A 22,364-nucleotide genomic window follows, 5' to 3' on the forward strand; every position below is an offset into this window, starting at 1 on the left:
CAGCAGAGCTGCTGGGCGCTGGCTGACCCGCCAACAACTTCCTTTCTGGGAAGCTGCACATTCTGGCCCCTGGCAGCCCGTGCCTCGTCCATCCCTGTGCTCAAAAAGATGTTTCAGACACACTTGACATCCCCCACCACCCACCACATATACACACAGGATGAGGAAAATGATGAGTAAAGGAGAGTTTCCTGTCTGAACTGAAGAGACCTTGCAAACACACATGAGTGATGGAAATGGTCAAGTCTAACATAAATTATTCCAATATGTCGTTTTAAGAGAATTCTCCCAATTTTTTCACTTTTTCTAATTACTCCTCTATCAAGTTTAGCCCAATTACCAATGAACTGTTCTGGATACTTCCTAACTGAGGAGAATATGTAACATATGAAATATTGAAATATTATTCACTAATATATGTGCATACATCATTATAATTCAACTATATATACACCATACTGTTCATAATTGCTACAATAATGATTTAACTTCCACTTGATGTCTACATAGCACTTATGAAAGATGTAGGGCAAATCCTTGTTGCTCCCTAAAGCAGGTTCTCAGGGGGAGCCAACAGGCTTCCAAATATCAGAATCCCCCAAGGAGCTTGCTAAACTCATAACCTAAGGTTGGAACACGGAACCCAAATACTTGAACACACCCCAGGGGACTATGATAGTCGACAAAGTTTGACAATCACTGCCCGACAAATCAAATCGTAAAATCCATTCTAAGAAGCAGAGCGTATCTCCACACCCTCTTCTTGTACCTTCCATTCACATTCTATTTTCAGAATAAATGGGTTTCAATCCATTGCTGTGTCTTCAGCTGGAAATACTCTTTTCAGTGTGACACATTTCTGTCCCCACGCTCCCACTAAGCAGCCATGACCTTCAGCTACAATCATTGTTCTATTTACAGCACAATTAACTCTCAGTTATGCCCAGCACAATTTTTTGTGTGAGTCTCACGTTCCTGAAAACATTGGGAAGAGGAAACCTGCCCCCTGCTCCCCCCTTTTGTGAGAGTGCCTCCTTGGGCAGTCGGGAGCCCTGGATTTCTTACTAATTGTTAGATGTCAGCTGGAACACTGCTCTGAGAACACTGAAGACTGACTCAAGTGAATTAGAACGTATTGTGAATCTTTAAAAGTTCACCGTGGTTGACTTGAGACTGCCAGTAACTCCTCTCTTCAAAGGTCGGTTCTTTTTGGGGATCAAAAATGAGAAAGTCCGTCTTGGTGCCACCAAATCGCAGGTAAGCGGGAGACAAACCTCTTGCCAAAGTGCGAAGCTTCGGAGAACTGTTAGGAGACAAGCAAGAGACCAAAGGCATGTTTTCCAGGACAATCCAGTCAAACATATTCACTCTTGAGGTGGATCTATCTCTTAACATGTAGCTGTATGGGGCCTGGAGGGAGAAGTCCTAACGCTATACCAGGGAAGTCTTCTCAGTCTGAATCTTTCTCAGTGCAAGGTCACACGTCTAGGTGCCTCCGGGTGACTTGGAGCTCTGACTCTGGCAAGAACTTATATTTTAATTTGACAAGTAGGACAGTGTTCAGAACTTTCAAAACACTCATAACCGTTTATGATTGATGGAGGGAAAGAGGTTAAAAGAGTGGGCACTATAGGAAAGAGGACTATGTGTTTATTTTATTTTTTAATTTAATTTTATTTTTCCAGTGTTCTAAGATCCAATAGTACATTAAGAAGATTATCCACCATGACCAGGTGGGATTTATCCCTGGGATGCAAGGGTGGTTCAGCATTCACAAATCAATCAATGTGATAGAACAAATCAATAAAAGAAGAGAGAAGAACCACATGGTCCTCTCAACTGATGCAGAAAAAGCGTTTGAGAAGACACAGCATCTGTTCCTGATTAAAACTCTTCAAAGTATAGGGATAGAGGGAACACTCCTGAACTTCATAAAATCTATCTAAGAAAGACCCACAGCAAATATCACCCTCAATGGGAAAAAGCTTGCAGCCTTCCCGTTGAGATCAGGAACACGACAAGGATGCCCACTCTCACCACGCTTGTTCAACATAGTATTAGAAGTCCTAGCAACAGCAATCAGACAACAAAGAGAAATAAAAGGTACCCAAATTGGCAATGAAGAAGTCAAACTCTCTCTCTTCGCAGATGACATGATTCTTTATATGGAAAACCCAAAAGACTCCACCCCCAAACTACTAGAACTCATACAGCAATTCAGTAACGTGGCAGGATACAAAGTCAACGTACAGAAATCAGTGGCTTTCTTATACACTAACAATGAAAATACAGAAAGGGAAATTAGAGAATCGATTCCATTTACTATAGCACCAAGAACCATAAGATACCTGGGAATAAACCTAACCAAAGAGGTAGTAAAGGATTTGTACTCAAGGAACTACAGAACACTCATGAAAGAAACTGAAGAAGACTCTGTGTTTCTTTGAAAATAGATTGTCTTCAAAAATGTTACGTTCCCAGGGCCCCTGTGAGGCTCAGTAGGTTAAGCGTCAGACTCTTAATTTTGACTTGGGTCATGATCTCGGCGTCTTGGGATGGATCCACGTCAGGCTCCATGCTCAGCGGGGAGTCTGCTGCTCAGGATTCTCTCCCTCTTCACCCCCCAACTTGCACTCATGCTCTCTCTAAAATAAGTAGATCTTGGGGCACCTGGGTGGCTCAGTCGGTTAAGTGCCTGCCTTCGGCTCAAGTCATGATCTCAGGCTCCTGGAATGGAGCCCTGCATTGGGCTCTCTGCTCAGCAAGGAGCCTGCTTCCCTCTCTCTCTCTGCAGTACGGAAAACTGACAGAAGGACCCAGACTGTGGTCACGTTGACGTGCACAGGAAGTGACGGGCTGAGACAGGGTGACAGCTGTGGGGTGGAGAGAGGGGGCTGCATTCAAGACACCTGTGCAGGCAGAAACACGGGTGTTACAGGCAGTAACACCGGGGTTACAGAAGAGGCGAGGTTACCCCCGGAGGCCGGTGACACTTGCTGAGATGAGGAACAAGTGACGGACGGGAGACAGGGATGAGGGCCGGGAGGAGGCGCTCCATTTTGTCAAACTGGAAATGTTAAAGCAACCCCCAAAACTTACTGCCATCTGGCCCTGGCCGTGTGTACTGCCCGAGCTGAGGGACACGTCAGACACGCAGAATGAGGAGTCCTCGTCTAAACTCAGTGACTTAACCCCGGCCCCTCAGCGGATACCAGGAGCTTCCCCGGGTCCCTGCAGGCTGGCTCTGGCCCCTGCCCTTGGTCAGGCTCCGACGCGTCCTTGGCACCGTGACTGCGTGTGAAGACAGAGGAAGCTCATGGAGACGTTCTGTGCAGCTGCCACAGAGACGGACGCTCTCTGGAAACGGAAGGAAGACTGGCACCATGCACAAGGGGCTGTGTCTACCTCGGGACAGTGTCTGCGCCCAGCCTGGGTCAGACCCCAGAGCCCCAGAACCCGCCTCCCAGAGGCAGTGACTGGGCGCACTCCCAGTCGCACCACCCTGCTCCGACGTTGCTCAAATCACCAGCGTTCTCTGCAGTCCGCTTCCTTACCGCTGCTTGGTTCCCTCTCTATCTCCCCCCCAACCCCTGGCCACGGAAGCTCTCCTCTCTCAGGCGGAGCAGAGTCTCCTTCCATCCCCGCAGAGTCTCCTCCTAGGCGAGAGCCGGGCACACAGCCGGTGCTCAATAAATATTCCTTAAGTGAATGAACAAGCGAGTCCACCCTGACGGAAGGGCCAGTGGGGCCAGACAAAGCTTGTCTGTCTCTGAACACAACCAAAACCCAATGCTACGGCTCCTGCCAAGTAAGGGAAATCACGTGTTTCAAAGGTATCGGTATTAAAGACCTTTTTGGTTGTCCCCCTTGCAAGGGAGCCTATTCTTGTTTTGAGAATACAAGGGCCCTCCGACAAAAACCAGAGCTTCGACAGCTGCAAGACGTGTCATAAATATAGAACCGATCAAAGGTACACTACTTCTAGCACACGCGGGCGGCTGGGGGGCGGTGGGTGGAGGTGAGGGGGCTTGGAGGGAGATCGGAGGGGAGATGGGGGGAGATGGTTGGGGGGAGGGGATGGGGGAGGGAGGTGGAGGTGGAGGTGGGGGGGTCCACTGTCACCAGGACCATATGGAAATAAACAAAAAGACCCCCATCAAAGCAGCCGCAGGTACTCTGCTCCCGGAGCAGTTTGTGAGGGAAGCAAAGTCTGCGGGTATTTCAGTTCTACCTTCTGTGTGAAAATAAGCTGCTTCTCCCGGCCCCGAAGCAGGCCGCCTTCTGGCACCAGCTGCTGCGGGCTGACAGCCAGTTGTGAGGCTCTGACGAGGAGCTGTTAAACTGCGGGTGGTTTGAAATCACCCAGGGTGGGAGTGTTATACCACAGAAAACAGAAAAATCAGGGAAAAAAAGAAAAGAAAAGAAGAAAAAAATTGAACCCAAACCAGTCCCCCTTCTTCCCTAGAGCCAGTCTCTGAACAGGGCAGCAATTCACGGCCGGGAAGCAGGAGAGACCCCTCAGGAAATTATGTGACGTGGAGAGAAGGCCCAAGCCAGACGTCTGAGGGACATCAAACATGGAGGACAAGCTAGAGGAAGAGATGACGAGGTGTTAAAGAGGCGGGGAACCCCCTGAAATGGAAGTGACCCAGACCCGAAGGGATGAGAAAGTTTCATGGTCAACCTCGCCAAAGGCTTCCAAGAGACTCCAGAACCAAATGCCACAGAGTGGTGCCTTCAACAGGGAAACCTACTCTCTCACGGGAGTGGAGGCCAGAAATCTGAAACTGAGTGTGAGCAAGGCCACGCCGCCTCTGCACTTCCAGGGGAAGGACCTGTCCCAGGTTCCCTCCCAGCTTCCGGTAGCTCCCTGCAGCCCTGGCACCCACCACTCCAGTCTCCACACCCCTTCTCTCTGTGCATAGGCGTCTCCACATTTTCCTCTTTTTGTAAGGACGTCAGTCAGAAGGGATGAGGGCCACCTCCCTTCCACTACAACTAGGACTTTAAAAAAATTTTTTTATTTTTTAAATTTCTTTTCAATGTACCAGAATTCATTGTTTATGCACCATACCCAGTGCTCCATGCAATACGTGTCCTCCATAATACCTGCCACCAGGCTCACCTTCCATCCTCCCATCCCCCTCCCCTCGAAAACCCTCAGTTTGTTTCTCAGAGTCCACAGTCTCTCATGGTTAGTGTCCCCCTCCAATTTCCCCCAGCTCCCTTCTCCTCTCCATCTCCCCACGTCCTCCATGTTATTCCTTATGCTCCAGAAGTAAGTGAGACCATATGGCAATTGACTCTCTCTGCTTGACTTACTTCACTCAGCATAATCTCCTCCAGTCCTGTCCATGTTGATACAAAAGTTGGGGATTCATCCTTTCTGATGGAGGCATAATACTCCATAGTACTTTTTTAAAAAGATTTTATTTATTTAGTTGACAGAGAGAGAGAGCAAAAGTAGAGGGAGCTACAGGCAGAGGAAGAAGCAGGCTCCCCGCTGAGCAGAGAGCCTGATGCAGGGCTCGATCCCAGGACCCTGAGATCATGACCTGAGCTGAAGGCAGATGCTTAACCCACTGAGCCACCCAGGCACCCCACACTGCAACTAGTTCTTAACTAATTTTATCTGCAATGGCACTATTTCCAATTAAGCTCACACGCTGAGGTAGAGGGGTGTGGACTTCAGTGTGTGAATTGTGGGGGCAGCACACGTCAAGGCAACCCATGACGGACACCAGACACAAAGGTGTTCATTGGATTTTGCAATAAAAGGTCACTGGTGATGTTGGAGAGATGGACTTTATGACACAATGATAGGGACATCGTGGTCGCGGATCAAGGAAGGAGTGGGTGGTAAGGAAGGCCGCCAAGGGTAGGAGAGAGGGGCAGTTCCCGCACAAGCACACGTGCGGAGATGGGAAGGACTTGAGGAGGTTTCCACGTCGTGAGGAAGGACTCAGTCCAAACAGAGAGGTTAAAGGCAAAGGAGAGAACAGATGACGGACAGAGCAAAGTTCTCGGGGAGGCAGGAGAGGACAGAGAGTAGAGATGCACTGACCTGAGGACAGAGAAAGGAAGAAAGCTAGACTCGGCCGTGGTATGTGTGCAGGTTTGGTGGCAAGAAGAAGAGGAAGTTCTTGTCCACTGACTTCATTGGCTCTGGGAAAGAGAAACATGGCCACAGGCTGAGAGTGGTGAGGTGGAGGCTCCATCAGAGCTTGAAGGAAGTGGAGGATGAGAGAGGCAGGGAGATGAACGTGTCCACGGTCAGGCACAGGGAATTTTTGATTGGGTCGTTGATACTTATCTCCGGGAAGAAGGCAGACTGAAAAGATGCTCCTTTCCAATTCTAGAATGTTCGATCACTGGCATTTAAGTTCTGTGTACTCTACGTTCTCTAATAGCAAATGTGGAAAAGAGAAAAACCACATCTGTTTGCCCTCATGGGACACCAGAACCTTGCCGTCTGAGGAATCTGCTCAGGCCTCCACTGAACACCTCAGAGGTCTGGGCCCTGATTCTCCCACTCTCCAGCGGGGCGCTGTCAAGCCACTTGGAACAACCAAGCGGCCCATCTTGGTGGAGCTGGGAATCAAGCTAGTGTGGTCTGATCTCCAGTGTCTTCACCACTAGGCTTCCTGCTTTTCTTTACAGAATTAATGAGCAAAATTAGCAATGGCCCCTGACAGCAAGGGCGCAGGCAGGAGAGCACGCAGGTGTTTGCCAAAGAGGAGATTCTCAGCTGTTTGGGCCGGTTGAGGTGTGGCCATCTCTGGAGGCTCTCGTGACCTAGATGACCTGGGCCTGTCCCTGCAGCATCCCGTCCTGGGATCAGCCCGTCCTGGGATCAGCCCGTACTCAGGGGGCAACGGCCAGAGAACAAGCACCAGTCTGTCTCTCTCGGGCGAGAAAAAAAACTATGGCTGGTTTTGCAGCCTCATGTTGGAAAAATATCTTTATATTCAGGCCCAGGAGTTCACTGCAATCGTCTCCTAAGTCTCATTTAGTTCATGCTTAGATTTAAAAAAAAAAACACAAAACAGTATAATACTGGAAATCTCTCCCTTGTGCTCAGCTTTGCTGCAAACCAAAAACTGCTCTTCAAAAGTTTATTTTAAAATATATAAAATCATAGTTTATACACACACACTTATTTTCCTTTGAGACTTTCTCAGCTGACTTTTTTTTTTTTTTTTTTTTTAACCTTCCTAACAGTTTACGAAAGGGAAGCCGGTCCGCGATCTAACCTGTCCTGCCCTGCACTGCGAATTCAAGGGCTCACAGCCCTTCGGGCGCACTTGCCTGGGTCCCTCCTCCAGGCGTATTTCTGGGACGGATGGGAAGTTTCCTTTCCAAACTGCCGGTAATACCTGGCCCTTGGTTGGCGCTCAGGCAGCACCTGCTGGGTGAACGCAGGCGGGACAGAGCGGCTTGGGGGCGGCAGACCCGGGACAGGGAGCGGGGAGGAGGGAGAGAGAGACGGAGGGAGACCGAGCTTCGCGGGCGCAGCTGTCGGGAAGGCAGGGCACAGGGCGGGCAGGCCGGCGCTTACCCCAGGAAGGCGAGGAACCGCGGGTCCGTGGCCAGGTTGGCGTCGATGGTGAAGGACAGGAAGGCGGGACTCACCCGCTGCACCGGCCGCTCGGTGGCCAAGTCCAGCTCCACGGCGTCCTCGGGCTGCGCGGGTCCCGCCAGGGCGCCGGGGGAGAAAGGGCCGAGCGGCCCCAGGAGCAGCAGCAGCGGCGGCGGCAGCTGCAGCCCCGGTCTCCAGCGCAGCAGCATCTCGGGCTCACCTGGCCGCACCCCTGCCCGGCAGCCGAGACCGCGCGCGCCTCCGGCCCCGCGGAGGCGCCCTTTTCTCCCTCGCGCCTCACCCCTCCCACTGCGCCCCGCACCCCTCCCACTCCTGCCCTGCATCCCTCCCCCTGCGCCCCGCACCCCTCCCCCTGCGCCCCGCACCCCTCCCACTCCTGCCCTGCGTCCCTCCCCCTGCGCCCTGCACCCCTCCCCCTGCGCCCCGCACCCCTCCCACTCCTGCCCCGCACCCCTCCCCCGCTCCCTCTCCTCGCTGCCCCGCCCCCTCCGCTCGCTCCCACTTCCTGGCACGCTTGCCCTCGCGGCGGGTCCCGCCCCCTTACGAACCCCCCACCCGCTCGGAGGGTGCGGGCCTGGCCGGGGGCCGAGCGCGCGGGAGCGAGCGCGGGGCACTGACTCCGGAGCACGAGGTGCGGCGCCCGCTTCCCGCCGGGTCCTCGGACCCTCCGCTGTCGCCGCGGCCGCCCGTCAGGCTGAAGACCCGTCGTCCCGCGTCCTCCGACCGAGAGCTGCTCCCGGCGTCTCCTCTCGCCCGCTCTCGCCCTCTCGCCCCCGCCGCGGGGAGACCGGCCTCCAGGGCCCCCGGCTCGGCCGCGAACGGCTCGGGGCCTCGACGCTCTCCGGACGCGCCGCCCGGCTTAGGGCAGCGCCCGCCCCCCCGTGAAGTCCCTCCCGCCGCCGCGCCGGCCCCTCCGCTCCCCCTCGACGCCCCGGGCGCTGCGCGGGTGCGAACAGCTCCTGCCCCGAGGCCGCCCCGCGCGCCCGAGGCCGCCGTCGCTTTCCGTCGGGTTCCGGGCCCGGCCGGGTGCGGGCGCGGCTCGCGTCACGCTCCGGACTCGGGCTCCGAGGCAGGGACGTGTCCGGGGGCCACAGCTGGGACGTGACGGTTGCACAACCCCGGGCACGCGGCAGCTCGTCTCGGCTCAAGTGCAGCTTCCTCAGCGCGGCTGTGCCCGAAAGGCCCCGCGGCGGCTCTCCCTGCGCCCCGAGCCCGCTGGAGCCGGGCCGTCTGCGGGCTCTGGGGGTTTGCGGGCGCTGGGGCCGTTGCCTTCAGGCTGGCCTCTGCGGAGACGGCTTTGTCGCGCCTCGTGCACTCACGAAAGTTCCGGGCTTCGTGCTTGGCACCTCGTGGCCACCCAGTACATCTTTGTGGACTAAACGAAGGACACCAAAACCCTTAAGGTTTTTTTTACTGAGTTTGCACCACCTGTAGAGCAATAAATGAGAATGAACTGGGGGCACCTGGTTGGCTCAGTCTGTAGAGTATGGCAACGCTTGGCCGCAAGGTCAGGAGTTCAAACCCCACTTTGGGTATAAAGCTTACTTTTAAAAAAATGGGTAAACAAGAATGGATAGTTTTGAAATGTATATCTAATTTGCATAGCTCTATTCTCAGGCACCTTAAAAGTTAACTATATAGGGACAGTTTGGAGTTTGTGTGGGTGTATCAGTTACTATTTTGCAACCGGAATCAACTTTATATCCTGAAACAATACCTAAGAAAAAAATTCATACGGAAACATCAAGTCACCAGGAGATTATGTGGTGGTACACACAGGGGTGGGAAAGCAGACGCCTAGGCTCTTTCTCTGCCTTTGCCATGACGTTGACCCAAATGCCACCTCAAAAGACAAAACTCACAACAGTTTCTTTCAAATATTTGAGTGATTTGAAAAGTGGATCTTGGCAATTTTTCTAAACACTGAGACCTCGTGACATCCTGAGATGTGGGTCAATGCAGTTCACATCTAAGTTACTAATGCGGAAACTGGGAAAACATAAATGAGGAAGCGAAGAAATGCAACTTGCACACATGATGGTCTGTGGTTGAGATTTGATGAGTGTCGGGCTCCTGGATCTAAGTTGGTTTGATCCATTATGCCAGAGAAGTCAAATTAATAGGAATGATCCTTTCAGAGACACTTTGGTCATTGACATCCACATTCTTATGGCGAGCTCCAGTTTACTCACACGCTAGTGAGAGCCCCTTACATGCATCCTAGCCCACATCTTGAAAGGTTGTGGAAACTTGGCCACTTTTTCCGCCTCCCAGAACCCTATTTCCTCATTTGTGAAGTGGCAATAATGCTGCATATTTCACAATCCTTATTTTGAGAATTAATGTAACACATCTAGCGCCATATACAATATGAAGTAGGTGTTCAACAGATGTTTTCATCAGTAGTAATATTTCATTTAATCTTCACAATAACCTTGTAGATTTAGACCCAGTCTTCTGATTCCAAGTCCAGGGTTTTCCCACTGTGTCACACAGATTTGATGACTCCCAAGTTATGTGATGAGAATGAATTAGAAATGAAAATATTCAGGGGGCCTGAGTGTGCAGTTGGCTGCGCATGGGACTCTTGGTCTCCACTCAGGTCACGATCTCGTGGTGGTAGCCTCACGGTTGTGAGAACGAGCCCATGTCTGGCTCCACAGTCAGCACAGAGTCTGCTTGAGATTCTCCCTCCCTCTGCCTTTGCCCCTCCCACTCGTGTGCGCTCTAAAATCAATCAATCAATCAATCAATATTTTAAAAAAAGATTCTCTGCTCCTCTCCCTATGCCCCTCCCCCATCAAATAAATAAATAAATAAATGAAATCTTAATAAAAGAAAAATCTTCAAATGAACTAGGACAGTTCATAGTTCATGTGGATCATTTAATAATTATGAAGTGGTATCATTTCCATGTGGCCTTTGGGTTGATTTTCTCTAATGACATTGGGTTTTGAGGGACTCACACAAGGTCAACAATGGTCAACAGTTACTCAACTAGAAACACTCATGAGACAACAGGCTGATTTCGGGGTGTCTTCAGAAAATAATCATTTTACTCAGCCGTATAGAAAATTAAAATTTTTTCTTAATGTAGAAATCCCTTAGTGGGGGTAATTTCCTAAGCATTTTTTGTTCCATTTAGGCTGTCTAAATAGTTCACATAAACTGCATTGTTTTGAGATATTGGGTTAGACTTATTAAGTTTAAATTTTAGTTTGAATTTTTTGGTTCTCAGACTGGACTCTAAAACAAGGGGAAACTGAAAGCAGATATGTGCCGGAGTCTGGAGAGAAAGATGTTAGCCCGCCTCGTGCCGGCTGCTCCTCGAGGTGCTCGCACATATTTGTCTACTCGTCCAGTCACTCGAATGTTTACTGGGTGCCCACCATGTGCCAAGTGTTCAGCTAAGCAGCAGTAGCTTACATTCTCTGCTATCAAGTTTATATCTGGAGGTTCCTGTATGGCTCAGGCTGCTAAGTGCCCAACTCTTGTTCGGCTAAGTTGCCCAACTCAGCTCAAGTCACGATCTCAGGGTGGTGGGATCAGACCCCACGTCGGGCTCTGGGCTCAATGCAGAGTCTGTTTCTCTCCCTCTCTTTCTGCCCTCCACCTGCTCACATTCTCTCTCTCTCTAAAATAGATAAATCTTAAGAAAAAAAGTTTATGGGGTGCTTGGGTGGCTAAGTCTGTTAAGTGTCTGCCTTCAGCTCAGGTAGTGATTTCAGGGTCCTGGGATCAAGCCCCTGGCGGGGCTTCCCTGCCCAGTGGGGAGCCTGCTTCTCCCTCTCTAGCTGCCCTTCCTCCCTGCTCATGCTCTCTCTCTCAAATAAATGAATGAAATCTTTTTAAAGACTTTGTGTTTATATATATCCTATAAATACGTATTTCTCTGTGTCTGTAGGAAAATGGCTCCTTGGATCCAGTAAGTGAGCCAGAGGGTGTCGGAGGAAGCAGGAAATGTCCTTAGAATAAGGACTCACAAGTTCCAGAGGTCACACACACCCACAATCATCAGGCAGGTTATTATGGTGTAGGCTGAGGGATTATCCAAAAGTCCCCAGAGAAGAGCTGACTGCCCAATCTTGGTCTCCTGTCTCTGGGATGATGAAGGCCCTGGAGAACCTATTAAAAAGGCACAATAAAGTGAATTAAGTGGGACATTATTTACTGTTACCCCCAGGCTCTGTAAACAGTGTAAACAATATAAACCTGGGGCAGAAAAGGAAGAGTTCCAGGAAATGCATTGGAAATAGGGGAGTGGTTGGGTTGGGGAAAGAGGGAGCAGGAGTCGTTCGCTAGTGTTAGGTGTTACAGAATACACAGATTGTGTACTACATTATTCCACATCTCCCATAACGCACTTATAGGCAAGATTCTCTGTTCTTGACTTTTGACCTGGCATCTAGTTTCCAACTCTCTTAAGAAACAAGTGCTATGGGGCGCCTGGGTGGCTCAGTGGGTTAAGTGACTGCCTTCAGCTCAGGTCATGATCCTGGAGTCCCGAGATCGAGTCTCGCATCAGGCTCCCAGCTCCACGGGGAGTCTGCTTCTCCCTCTGACCTTCTCCTCGCTCATGCTCTCTCTCACTGTCTCTCTCTTCTCTCAAATAAATAAAATGTTAAAAAAAAAAAAAAGAAAGAAAGAAAGAAAGAAAGAAAGAAAGAAAGAAAGAAAGAAAGAAAGAAACAAGTGCTATGGGGGTGCCTGGGTGGCTCAGTGGGTTAAAGCCTCTGCCTTCCGCTCAGGTCATGATCCCGGGGTCTTGGGATCGAATCCGGGAACCGGCTCCCTGCTCAGCAGGGAGCCTGCCTCCTCCCCTCTCTCTGTGCCTGCCTCCCTGCCTGCTTGTGATCTCTGTCTGTCAAATAAATAAATAAAATCTTTAAAAAAAAAAGAAACAAGTGCTATGCCACCTGTATTTACCCAAAGAACAAAGCACTAATTCGGAAGGACATGTGCACCCCTATGTTTACTGCTGCATCATTTACAACAGCCGAATCATGAAAGCGGCCCAAATGCCCACTGATGAACAGAGGGTAAAGGAGCAGTGGTGTGTACATGCACGCAACGGAGAAAGACTCTGCCACAAAAAGGAATGAGATCTGGCCGTTTGCGACGACCGGGCTAGAGTACAACGCTAAGTGAACTCAGTCAGTCAGGAAAGACAAATACCACAGAATTTCACTCCTATGTAGAATTTAAGAAACAAAACGACGAACAAAGGAAAGGGAGAGAGACAAACCGGGAAACAGAGTCTTAACTCACTGGAAAACAAGCCCGGGTAGGGAGGGGAGGCGAGCTGCTGGGCCGGATGAAGGGAAGAGTGCGCTGACCCGGAGGAGCGCGCGGAGCCCGACCCCGTCGCTGAGCCGCTGCACCCCAACGCGCGTCGACACTGCACGTTAACGTCCCTGGAATTAAAACCAGGAACTTAAAGAAAAGAAAGAAAGAAGAGCTATAAAGTGAGGCAAGAGCGTTTCCTGTTCTGTGGGCTCCACATAAAAAGCTTGAGGAGGAAGGGGAGGCGGCAGGAGCCGGCCCTTGCGGTGGAAGCGCCTTCCTGCGGGCGACCGGGCCTGTGGCGGCGAGGGTCTGCGGAAGCCGCAGCGCGCGGCCTGTCGCCTCAGGCCGTTAGTCACGAGACGAAGAGAAGACGGAAAGTGCGCGAGAGGAAGGCGGGTCTCGCGCCGTCCCGTCAGCTGCAGCGGGGGGCGTCCCGGGCGCTGACAGAGACCATCTTGCCCTGGTCTGGGGTCTTCCGGGCACCGCCCGGCGCGCGTTTACTTCCGAAGGAGAAACTTGCATTAAAGAACCTTCCAAAATGCTAGAAATGGCCTCATAATTTCAACTTAGACAAATAAACTTTGGTAAAAAAAATGACGAAGGACTTGGGGCAGCGGACTGACAGTCACGCTACCAAACCAGCTCTTGTCAACTTTCCGAAGGCGGGACAGGGCTGGTGGCTCTTTCCCCGGCTCCTGACCTTCCAGGGCTGTGGGCTGCGGCGCTCCGTGGGTCGGGACCGGCTTCCACGCAGACTCGGCTGCAGGGGGCGGTGGCGCGGGCGGGGCCAGACCCTCTGCGACTGACCGGGCGACTGTCGCGCCACAGCGACAGGTACCCGATGCCCGTGTGTCGTGAGGAAGGAATTTACGGAGGAGGATATTCTGCAGCGTCCCTCGAAGACAGTTGGAAGGTGAATTTTATGTGACCTTTTTTACCACAATAAAAAATTGTTAGCGGGTACATACCGAAAAGGAACAGAAAAGGAAGAAAACATCTCCCCACTATTACAGCCTAGAGACAATAGCATTAATTGACACGCATTCTTTCATACATTTTTCCTGTGGACACACGCACGGTCTTAATTAAGTGTGGGATCATACCCACTCAGCAAGAAAGGGTAAAGACGGTATCTTTTCATTTAGTAAATATGTTTTCAAGCACCATTTCAATGACTGCGTAGTTTTCTACCATATTAGATGTGTGGCCGAGTAAATCTTTGGCAGTCGTTCTCAAAGGTTTTGGTCTCAGGACCCCTTTATGCAATTAAAAATTACCGAGATTACCAAAGAATGTGTGTGTGTGTGTGTGTGTGTGTGTGTGTGTTATATCTGTGATATTTAATGTACTAGATATTAAACTGATAAATTAGGGCACCTGGGTGGCTCAGTGGGTTAAGCATCTGCCTTTGGCTCAGGTCATGATCTCAGGGTCCTGGGATCAAGTCCCTCACTGGGCTCCCCGCTCAGCGGGGAGCCTGCTGCTCCCTCTGTCCCTTCCCTGGCTTGTGCTCTCTCTCTCTCTCTCAAATAAATAGAATCGTTAGAAAACTTAGTAAGTTAAAAATATTTAATTAATTTAAAAATAACTATAATGAACTCATTTGATATTAATATAAACACAATCTTCATGAGAGATAGCCATATTTTCTCTCCTTTTTATTTATTTACTTATTTTTTTAGTAAAAGAGAGCGAGCGAGCACAGAGGAGAGAGAGAGAGAAAGAAAATCCCAAGCAGTCCCCACACCCAGGGCAGAGCCTGATGCAGGATCTCATGACACTGAGATCATAACATAAGCAGAAATCAAGAACCGGAGGCCCAACTGACTGAGCTACCCAGGAGCCCTAGCTACTGTCTCTGAAACAAACACAGTGTGGAGGGCGGCATTGTTCTACATTCTGTTGGTCTTTTTTATATTTAGCTTAATAGGAGACAGCTGGATTCTCCTATCAATCTCTGTAATCAACGTGTTGTGACATTACATACGTAACTTCCAGAAAACTACTCTGTACTCTAATGCGAGAAGGAAAATGGAAATTATTATGTATTATCGTGAAAAGAGTTTTGACCTTGCAAGGCTGTCTGGACTTTTCATGGACTGTGGACCACAGTTTAAGAACTGTTGTTTTATAGATATTGCTTATGTCCTTAACATTTTTTTTTTAAGATTTTATTTATTTATTTGACAGAGTTCACAAGTAGGCAGAGAGGCAAGCAGAGAGAGAGAGAGAGGAGGAAGCAGGCTCCCCGCTGAGCAGAGAGCCTGATGTGGGGCTCAATCCCAGGACTCTGGGATCATGACCTGAGCCGAAGGCAGAGGCTTTAACCCACTGAGCCACCCAGGCGCCCCCTTAAAATTTTTTTTTAATTTCAGCATGATTGAGGTATAGCGACAAAATGATAAGGTGTTGAAGGTACACAATGTGATTTCTTAATATGTGCATACATTGTGGTAAAATTCCCCCATCTAGTTAATTAACACATCCATCGGTTTATGCATTTATCTTTGTGTGCGTGTGTGTGAACATTTAAAATCTACTTTCTGAGCAGATTTCAATCATACAATGCAGCGTTATTGACTGTAGTCACCGTGTTTCACACTAGATCCTCCGACCTCGTCATCCTATAGCCGAACATTTGTAACCTTTTAGCAACCTCTCTGTGTTCGTTTTTCCTTTCTGGTCTTCCCTTTCAAACAAGTAGTCAGGCTCATTGCGGGGGGCTAGCGGTAGGGGTGAAAAGGCAAGGGAAAGAAAAAAACGCTTTCACTTCCGAAAGCCTAACCCTAAATCCATGAAGGAGATTGTAGGAGGTGCATGAGAGGTAACATTTCCTCCTGGAGCAGTCTCCCGACCTGGCACGCATCAGGACACACACAGACAACTACAGCATTTGCACGGCACTCTGGGGGAAGCCAATGCTTCGGAGGAAATCTATATATACACTTGGTGAGAAATGCTTTCCATTTTGTATGTTGTATAATTACGATAAGAAAAATAAATGCAGAGCATATGTTTGCTAAATAACTTCCACATATTGTCTCTTCCATTTTTTTAAACAAAAGACTGGAGTTTGATTTCATGAACAACACTTTTTAATATCCATGGTTGTGTCTCAAATGGCTATTTGCCGTCTTGATGAAAAATTTCAAATGATAATCTCTTCAAACCCCTTTTTTTAAACTTGAAATAGAGCTGACACTCAGTGTTACATTAGTTTCGGAGGTACAACATGGGGATTTGACAAGTCCGTATGTTACACCAGGTCCACGGCAAGGGTAGCTACCACTTGTCACCGTGTGGCACCACTAGAACACCACGGACAACATCCCTGTGCTGAACCTTTTATTCCTGAGATTCACTCATCCCCTAACTGGAAGCCTGTACCTCTCTCTCCCCTTCACCCGTTTTACCCATCCCTCTACTCCCAAATTCTTGATAAAATTTTGCTCACACAAGTAGATAATAAGCAATTTTCAATTTTTAAAAAGATTTAATTAATTTATTTATTTTGGTGGGGGAAGGGCAGAGGGAGAGAGACTCTTCAGGCAGATTCCCCGCTGAGCGTGGAGCCCATCCTGGGGCTTCATCCGAGCTGAAATCAAGAGTTGGCAACGGAACTGACTGGGCCTCCCAGGTACTCTGGCAATGTTTAAATTTTTTTAAAGCAGCCTTATTGTATTAAAAGACTCTCACAGCAATTCTTTTTCTTCCGTGGCCAAGATAAGGCTGGAATCTTCTGGTGCAGTGAATGGATTTTTAGATATAACTAACTTTTTCACAGTAAGTGTTTCAAAATAGTGATGAAGCTGTAACAGGCAGACAGAGCTTGAGGTCACCAAGGGGCAGAGGGACCAGTGTCAGTTCCAGCTGACATGGAGGGGGCGGTGTCTGGAGGACTGGTGCCGCCCACCCCTTGCCTGCTCTCTGCATGCACCCCAGAACTCAGATCTGACTATAGAAGAGGGAAACGTCTTCATCGACTGAGATTGCATTTACCCCTTCTATGGAATGGGCTCAAAATAAAAATCGTTGTGGAAAATGCTTGTGAAGTTTTATATTTAGTACATACCTCAGTGTACGCTTTGAGATTCCTTTCTGTCAAAGTGTCCATTTCATTTATTTCCAAACGTTTTGTTATGATAAACAACATTTTGGGAACCTTCTTTGCACACACTTATTTTTTTCAGGTAAGCTATGATTATTTCCTTAGAGTAAGCTGCTGCAGCAGACTTGCTGGGTCAAAGGCTTATGGTACCTGTCATCTGTCATCTGTCACCTCTCCTCTGCTTATACTTTGCTTTTAATTTTTTTAAAAAAGGTCTTTGCTACTTGTTGGTAGACTGATCTTAAAAGTTGTTAACTACTCATAATTTTTCTATCATTTTATTATAAAATTTGCAGATACATAGAAAAGCGGAAAGAATTGTACAATGAACACCCGTATAATCATTGTCTAAATGCTGCAACGAACATTTTGCTATTTTGCTCTGTCATATGTCTATCCATCTAACCAACCCTCCGTCGATCCATCCTATTTTTTAATTGAGATATAATTCTCATATCGTAAGTTTCCCCTTTGAAAGTGCACAATTCAGTGTTTTCTTGTGTGTATCACAAGACTGTGCAACCATCACCACTAATTCCAGAACATTTCATTACCCCATTCAGCAGTCACTCTAAATCACTGTCTACTTTCTGTCTCCATGGATTTGACCATTCTGGACATTTCATACAGAAGGAATCATACAGTGTGTAACCTGTTGTGTCTGGCTTCTTTCACTTAACACTTTTCCCCCCTCCTTTTCATGGCTGAATAATATTCCACTGGATGGATATACCATGTGTATTAGTCCCTTTATCAGCTGATAGACATGTGTGTTGGTTCCTTTTTTTGGTTATAATGTATAATGCTCCTGTGAACACTTATGCAAATTCTTTTTAAAGAAAATGCATTGATTTATTGAACCATACTTTTCTTTAAAGAAGGTAGCACAATAGCTATAGCATCTTTGATTTTTTTTTAAAGATTTTATTTATTTATTTGACAGAGAACACACGTAGGCAGAGGCAGGCAGAGAGAGAGAGAGGGATGCACGCTCCCTGCTGAGCAGGGAGCTGGATGTGGGGCTCGATCCCAGGACCCTGGGATCACGACCTGAGCCGAAGGCAGAGGCTTCAACTCACTGAGCCACCCAGGCACCCCCACTTATGCAAATTTTTGTGTGAGTATATGTTTTCAGTTCTTGGGAGTGGGAGTGGAATTGATGAGTTGTATGCTAACTCTATGTTTAACATTTTTTTAAACTACTTTTTTAAAAAAAGATATTATTTATTTATTCGACAGACAGAGATCACAAGCAGTCAGAGAGAGAGGGGGAAGCAGGCTCCCCGCCAAGCAGAGAGCCCAACGTGGGGCTTGATCCCAGGACCCTGAGATCATGACCTGAGCCGAAGGCAGAGGCTTAACCCACTGAGCCACCCACTGCCCCTGTGTTTAACATTTTGAAGAACTGCCAAATTCTTTCCACAGTGACGTTATTACATTCCCACCAGCAATAGCTGAGGTTCCACTGTTTCCACATCCTTTTGAATACTTTTATTTTCTGTCTTTTTGGTATTTTCATATCAAAAGATATTTTCTTGTGGTTTGCATTTCCCTAATGACAAGTGACACTGAGTGTCTCTTCATGTTCTTACTGGCCATTTATATATTTTCTTTGGAGAAATGTCTATTTAAATTCTCTGCCCATAATCTTTTTTTTTAAAGATATATTTATTTATTTGAGAGAGAGAGAGAACACAGGGGGTGGGGGCACAGGGAGAGGGACAGAGAAACTCAAGCAGACTCAGCATTGCGTGCTGAGCCTGACTTGGGACTTGATCTCAGGACCCTGAGATCATGACCTGAGCTGAAACTGTAAGGGCCTACTTAGCCAGAGCGAGCCATTTTGTTGTTTATGCAGTAAACTTAGATTGAACCTGCCCCTTCCCCCAAGAGGAAAGCGCTTAGAAACAGAACTGGTGAAATACGGCCAAATAGCCCCAATAACGGAGCCCAGATACCAGGACATGTCAGGCTGGGCAGAGATAACAGAGCCCAGATACAAGGACGTGTCCGGCCAGGTGGGAACGTCCAATCAGTGAAAGTGCACGTATTACCTCCCTACCCGCCAAGGATGAGCCAAGCCAGGTGGAGATGTCCCATCAGGAAAGCACCTCCCTAACCACCCAAAATTGTGGGCCCTGCCTTTTGGGCGCCAATTCTGACCAGAGTGATAGGCTAGTTCAAATAACTACTATAGGGTGAATTGTAATTCAGTTGGCCGCCTGTGTGTGGCCAGGCTCAACCACAGGGCCTTTGCTCTATAAAAGTTAGTCTGTGAGACTGGGAGGGGTCGCCTCTTTGCAAGAGAAGGCCCTGGCCGGTCAGCTTGATTCTCGATGCTTGGTGCGAAGTAAAGCTTTGCTTGACCTTCGCTTTGAATCAGTCTCGTCCTTTTGTCCACGGACCCTTTCAAAACCAAGAGTCAGACACTTAACCAACTGTGCCACCCAGGGGTCCCTGCCCATAATCTTTTTTTTTTTTTTTAAATATTGCAATGTAAATTGCAGACTGTATTTTTTACTCTTAAGCACACATTATTATTACCTCAAGTTCAATATGTGTTCATGGTTCTCTTTGTTTTTAAGTAAAATTTACATATGGTGTATTAAAAACAAGACCGTAGGCCCCAAGTAGAGTGCTAAGTTCCTGGTCACCAAACCTAAACTTAATCACAGTTTCAGCTCTGCAGAGGCGGAATCTTGAAACAGTTGGGAATCTCGAGGTTGGTACTAGTTAGGTAATCTGTTTAAGGGACCCCTGCTGTCCCCTAAAGAAAAGTGACCTTGCGGTAATTAACTCACTGTTTGCTTCTGTCTTTACCTAGGGTAACCTCCTCGCTCCTGCTCTGTTCTGTCCATCGTTGTTTTGTGCTGTGCCTGGGGCTCCTTTCACTCTGATAGACTGGGTGCTGCCTGATTCATGAATTGCTGGATAAAGCCAAGAAGATCTTTAAAACTGACTCGGTTGAATTTTGTTTTCTAACAAATGCACAACATCGTCTTGTCCAGTTTAAAAATTGTTGCTTTATAACATGCAGACGGGACAGGCATTTATTCCTATCTCATTGTGGTTTAATTTTCATTTCTCTGATGACTAATGATTTTTTTCTGTGCTTATTTGCCATTTGAATAGCTTCCTTTATGAAATGACTGCCCAAAATTTAGTTAATTGTGTAGCATTTTAACACATGTAAAGATTGTATGCCCTTCCTGATAGTAAAAATTAAAAAGAAAAAAAAAAAGAATACATAGTGCTGTGAATTCAGGTATTTAAATATCTGAAGAGCCAGAGAAATGCAAAATGTATTGGCGTGATGGGCCAGTCTAGGTGGGGTGTCAGAGTTCTGTAAATTCATGTAAGAATCAGGGCTTGACAAAATTCACACCCAAAGATGAAAACCATGACCTGGGTTATATTATGACGCTCAGAGGCTCTGGGGTCCTTTTGTTTGTGAGAAAAAAATATTAGGAATTGTATTCTACTACAGCATTGGTATAAAGAGGAATATAATCCAAGCTTGATTTGGCACTATATATTCACTATTGTTACATTAATATTTTTCTTCGGATTTTAAAAGAAATTCAGGGGCTCTGGGCTGGTTCACTCACTAGAGCATGTGGCTCTTGATGTCGGGGTCATGAGTTCAAATGCCATGTTGGGCGTGGAACCTACTCGAAATTAAAAATAAACAAATAAATACAACGAATAAATAAATAAAAGCAATTAAAATTGAAGTATATTTGTGGGCACCTCAAAGTGTCATAGGTCCTACACAGTGTACCACTCTCAAAAATGAAGGTCATTTCTGTTACTGACCTCCTCCTTAAATCATGGCATAGAAAACTATAGTGATTAGAAAAGGGACCTCGCCCTAGGTCTGGGTTGTGAGAAAAGCAGACCTTGAGGTCTGTAATCGAGGTTCAATGTCCAGGCTGAGTCTTCTGATTGTTCTGCAACCTTTCAGGCATCTGAGAAGGTAATTTCTCAAAGTGTGGGACAACGTGTTCTTTCCCTGGTGGAGAAGCATTGCTCGACATCAGAGAAGGCCAGGTATAGGGATGTTTAGGAAAATCACACCATATATGAATATTTTGGTGGAAAAAAAACTGTGCATACTTTTATTTAAGGGCTTCAGAGATTTGGGTCTGTTAGAATAATACTTCAGCTTCGTGATTCCCAGCTAAATGTGTAATTGAGCAACTGATTCAGCCCATGATTTTAAGTTCGGGTGTTAGAAGTTTAATCTGTTAGACTTTAACTTTCCTAAGAACATAAAAAGGTTTGTATGTTTAAGCAATACTTGAAATAAAAATTAAATATGGTTAATGTGTAAATATAGTTGGAAATATGTAAGGGAATCGACTCACTTTAAAAAACCCTTCTTTAGGGACACCTGGGTGGCTCAGTGGGTTAAGCCGCTGCCTTTGGCTCAGGTCATGATCCCAGGGTCTTGGGATTGAGTCCCGCATCGGGCTCTCTGCTCAGTGCGGAGCCTGCTTCTCTCTCTGCCTCTGCCTGCCGCTCTGCCTGCTTGTGTTCTCCCGTGCTCTCTCTCGTTCTCTCTGACGAATAAATAAATAAAATCTTAAAAAAAAAACCACAAAAGACCCTTCTTTAAGGTGAGTGCTAAAGTTGTCTAGATTTGTCAAGAGAGTTATAACTTTTTTAAAACCATGACTTCTTAAAAGCTTAAGAAGTAGATTTTGAATGCTAATTTTTAAAATGAAAATAACTCTATCTGTGCACAAAAACCATACATGAGGACATTAAAAAATTGGTGTAGTCAGTGTACATCGTGACAATGAAGGAAACGTGCTTTGGATAAGCGACGAGGACAGGCGACATAAAGCAGGGATCCCAGGAACCAAGTGTGAATAGGAGCTCCTCTTACCCAAGCTTCATATCTGCCACGTTTGGACCTCGGTCCCACGCTCAAGCAGGTGTCTGAGAAGTCATAGGGCATATGTCCTTGATGTTGACACCCCAATGTCAAAGCCCTGTGTCACCTTGCTATGGTCACCTTCCTGCAAAATACACTTTCCATCCTTCCATCAATACCTGGTGTCTCAAATAGGGCTTCTTCCTTGGCCCAGAATCTCTGCTTTCGCATTATTTGTCTGGCTATTTATTCCCCCTGGATTCTTCTTTTTATTCCCCAGGTGCAAATGAGAGCTTTTGGAAGCAGCCTCAGATTTTTCAGTCACCAGTGTCCTATTTACCCTCATTCAACTGAATAATAATTCCTTAAATGCTGCCCTGGTGGCCTGAGTAAATAGATATCCCCTTTCAAATGGCCCCATTTGCATCCTGAGGATGAATTAGCCACCCGGCAACATCTAGAATTCTATTTTTATTTATCTCACTAGTTAA

The 22,364-nt window shown here is 47.5% G+C and overlaps 1 protein-coding gene across 1 annotated transcript in view; it reads right to left on the reverse strand.

Moving 5' to 3' along the window:
- HPSE (heparanase) overlaps positions 1-7,892 on the reverse strand; it is a 29,800-nt gene extending 21,908 nt beyond the window's left edge. Inside the window, exons 1-2 of the mRNA XM_047719732.1 lie at positions 7,559-7,892; positions 1,158-1,303 (exon numbers count right to left, since the gene is read on the reverse strand). Of these exons, the coding sequence (XP_047575688.1) occupies positions 1,158-1,303; positions 7,559-7,788 (376 nt within the window). The 5' untranslated portion in view covers positions 7,789-7,892. The remainder of the gene's footprint in view (positions 1-1,157; positions 1,304-7,558) is intronic.
- Positions 7,893-22,364: the final 14,472 nt, after the last annotated feature.

The sequence above is a fragment of the Lutra lutra genome, chromosome 2, assembly GCF_902655055.1.
Source record: "Lutra lutra chromosome 2, mLutLut1.2, whole genome shotgun sequence".
Taxonomy (NCBI): Eukaryota; Metazoa; Chordata; class Mammalia; order Carnivora; family Mustelidae; genus Lutra; species Lutra lutra.